This window comes from Botrytis sinoallii (genome assembly GCF_014898435.1).
Source record: "Botrytis sinoallii strain Bc 23 chromosome Unknown BSIN_011, whole genome shotgun sequence".
In the NCBI taxonomy this organism is placed as follows: Eukaryota; Fungi; Ascomycota; class Leotiomycetes; order Helotiales; family Sclerotiniaceae; genus Botrytis; species Botrytis sinoallii.
Window position 1 is genome coordinate 1,185,943 of NW_024066038.1, and position 3,309 is coordinate 1,189,251.

The 3,309-nt window shown below is 42.0% G+C and overlaps 1 protein-coding gene across 1 annotated transcript; it reads right to left on the bottom strand.

The window, feature by feature from the left end:
- Nucleotides 1–1,042: 1,042 nt before the first annotated feature.
- EAF02_006973 (uncharacterized protein) lies at nucleotides 1,043–2,163 on the bottom strand (the record flags this gene model as incomplete). Its single annotated transcript, XM_038903021.1, has 2 exons — nucleotides 1,043–1,846; nucleotides 1,882–2,163. The coding sequence occupies 2 exons, from the start codon at nucleotides 2,161–2,163 to the stop codon at nucleotides 1,043–1,045; spliced, it is 1,086 nt and encodes a 361-aa protein (XP_038757342.1).
- Nucleotides 2,164–3,309: the final 1,146 nt, after the last annotated feature.

Consider the following 3,309-nt stretch of genomic DNA (forward strand, 5'->3'; position numbering starts at 1 on the left):
CTACTTGTACTATGCACTAGGGGAAGGGATTCTAATGTTTTTATGATGACTGATTGTTAGGATATATGTACATCTGTACACGGGTATACACGGTAACCGCTCATCTCGTGATGTACGAGAAATTAATGGATGTGGAAATGGAGGGATGGGGGTATGGTTTTTGGGGGGTGAAATTGGATGGGATATGGATGGGGTGTAATAGGTAGAGAGGTTGAGGTAGGTTTTGCTTGTCTGATATTTGGCATCGAGAGGGGTAGGGGAGTAGATGATAGATATTGGATATTGAATTTCTTGGCGATGGGATGGAGATGATTGGGAGATCTTTATATGGATGGATGATGGGCTCCGGGGGTGGTCTAGAGGGTGTGGGGATGAGGATTGAGGTGGGAGTAAGAGGGAATAGGGATGGAAGGGGAGGGAGAAGCTTAGGGTTGGGGATTGTGGATGGCCCTTGGGAAGTGGGTGTTGAGCGTTGAGTGTTTGGGGGAGGGATTTGATGGGGTGGTAACGTACTGTATTTTGTGTTGTTGAAGGTTGTTGAATGTATATATGGAGGGTATACTGCGTCTAGAAAAGTTGAGTTTGTTGATGTTGAGGATAGGGGAATACGATATATTTATATGCTAATAAAAACTTAGTCTATTTGAGAAGGCATACTCAGTCAAAGCAATCGTTCTATTTCAGATTCACACGAAGAGTAAAGTAGGAGGTTGATATTAGTAGAAGCACGAGTATATTAAGATATGTAGATGAATAAACATTACTCCATCTAATATCTAAAAAAGCATCTTCATATTGAACGGAAGTCGTGAAATCGTAAATCATACATCAAGAGCCAGGAAAATCATGCGGGAAGTAAAGACAGGTTTCCATAAAAAGGCATGAAAAGAACGAAGCCAACACCGTCCAATGCAAAGAAATCTTCACAAAGTAAATCCTAAGCCCAGAAGAAAAGTTCAAAAAACGCCACGCTATGCTATGCTATGCCACACCTTCCCAATACCCAGTCCCCTCATTCCCATCAACTTCTAACCCAATCCAATCAATTAACCTCAATGGGTGCCGGTCCATAAACCGCATTATTAGATACCTCCAACGCATTAGCAAAATCCGACCCCTTCGCCAAAACCGCCAAAGTCAAGCCATTACCCGTAGCACCATTAGCAGCACCGGCATCGAATTCAAATTTAGCAGTAAAAACAACAGTTTTCCCATCTGCTTGTAAACTGATACTTTCGAATGGTTGAACAACAGGTTTATTTTGCTGATTGATATAGACGAGCGAGAGCCCCTTGCATTTTTCTCCCCAGGTGGTGTTGTAGTCTTGATCTGCGGTGAGCTGGAATGAGAATGTGACGATGGTGTCAAAATCGATGGTATCGGGTTGAAAAGCAGTGAGTTTCTGGAAGGTCTTGAGAGGGATGGTATCGCTGTTTGGACAGGTACCTTCAACAACGAAATTTTGGTTCAAAGCACTGAATGCGAAATCTCTAGTGCTAGCTGTCAGGAACGGAAGAGCGGATGGAATTTTGTGAAGGATTTGTCGGAAATATCCATTTTGTTCTCCTTCTTGTCCGAGGGATGCTGCAACACCACGGATGAATTTGGAATCGCCGTTTGTGCCGAATACGGTTTGGATATCTCCCAAAGTACCCATGGTTACATCTGTGAAGAGAGATGCTGTAGCTATGGCTTGCTCAAAGTTTGTGACATCGAAATTGTATTGACACGGTTGAATGATAGCATTGGTATCATTGGTGAAACTAACGATGTCTTTCTCAGCATTTAGTGAATGCAGTTTTTCTTGCGCAACGATTGCGTTTGATGTTTCGTAAGCACCGTGTCCCTACTGTCTTGACTGTCGAATGTATAACCTGGAACATTATTTGTGATATTAAAGGTAAGTTCCTCGAAGAATGCGACTTCCATGTTCTCGTTGAAGGCGACGAGCTTGAAATTGGTGAGACTGTCGTCTCCACCAACCAATGCAGAAGGAGGAGGGATGTTGGAGAGAGAACCCATGGCTGCGGTTTGAATTGCTAGTAATGGCCCTGTATTGGTTGCTGTTACAGCTTCAAGGAAGCTATTATCGACCGAGAAAGGAGCTGCGGCAACAAGGGTCGAGAGGAATGAAATTCCAAAGGCAATATTTGAAGTATGCATTATGAATTATGGCCTTTGAAGTTGAAATAAGAAGAAATAAAGAGTTTCTATGAGACAAAGAAGAAAGAAAACTTGTAGACGTAAGGAGATTCGTAAAAGGTATGGTGATGTAATTGTTAATGAGGTTATTGATGGAAAAAGTCAAAACACAAACGTGCCAAACGGTCTCTCATATAGCCAGACCATCTCCAGGTCTATTAGAACACCGCCTCATGCTTATTCGTTAATCACCAGATTTGTACTATACCTTTTGAGTTGCCTTCGGAATACAATTTAAGATTCGGCCGCAGTCAACATGACCTAAATTCACTTTCTCTTCAAAGCAATCCAAACACCAAAGAACGTGCTTACATGTGAGTGAGATCTGTTTGTTGAACCAATAGTCAAGAAGTATGTTGGTGGCGCAGAAAAAGTAGGAAGCCAGAAATAGAACCCACGCGCGGCTGTAAGCGCTCTTAAAAAGACGGTATATGCCAAACCAGAGGGGATTGATTGGTGAACATGTGCAAATTAGGCGACCCAGCTGACCTCAATGATCGGATATTCTAGTTCCCGTTCGCATAGCCACCACGACATGAATCTTTTCAATTGTAGATACTGCAAAGACCAATAGCCTGTCATCAATTTTTGATGTGAGAAACGCTATGAATGGATGATATGAATGTTTCAATTGAGATGATGTCAAAAAGAACACGTAGGGCTGATTTTGTCAAGAATGTGCATGGTATAATGGAAGCAGTTGATGCCCAGATTCAGGCTAGCAACATAAGATGATAAACAAATAAGGGAAAGAATGCGATGAACATCAAGTTTTAATGAATCTTATTGGAAAAGACTCGTCGTCTTTGAAGTCAAAGTCTCACCTTCTGGGTAATGAAGGAGTGTTTTCTCAGACAAATTATGGGGCTTGGAGAACTAGCGCACCACTTGATGTTGAACTCTAGGAACATGGATAGATAAATTCCCAAAAAAGAAAGGAATGCGATTGTCATTCAGAGTAGTCATGCATGATTTCAAAGTGCTTACTGCAGGTACTATACATGTCATCATGCAGTCACAGTTACTTCCCGCATGCGTATATCAACCTTAAAATAGACACGTCAGTAGAAGACCAGAACGATAATTGTACCATATCAATGCGCGAAT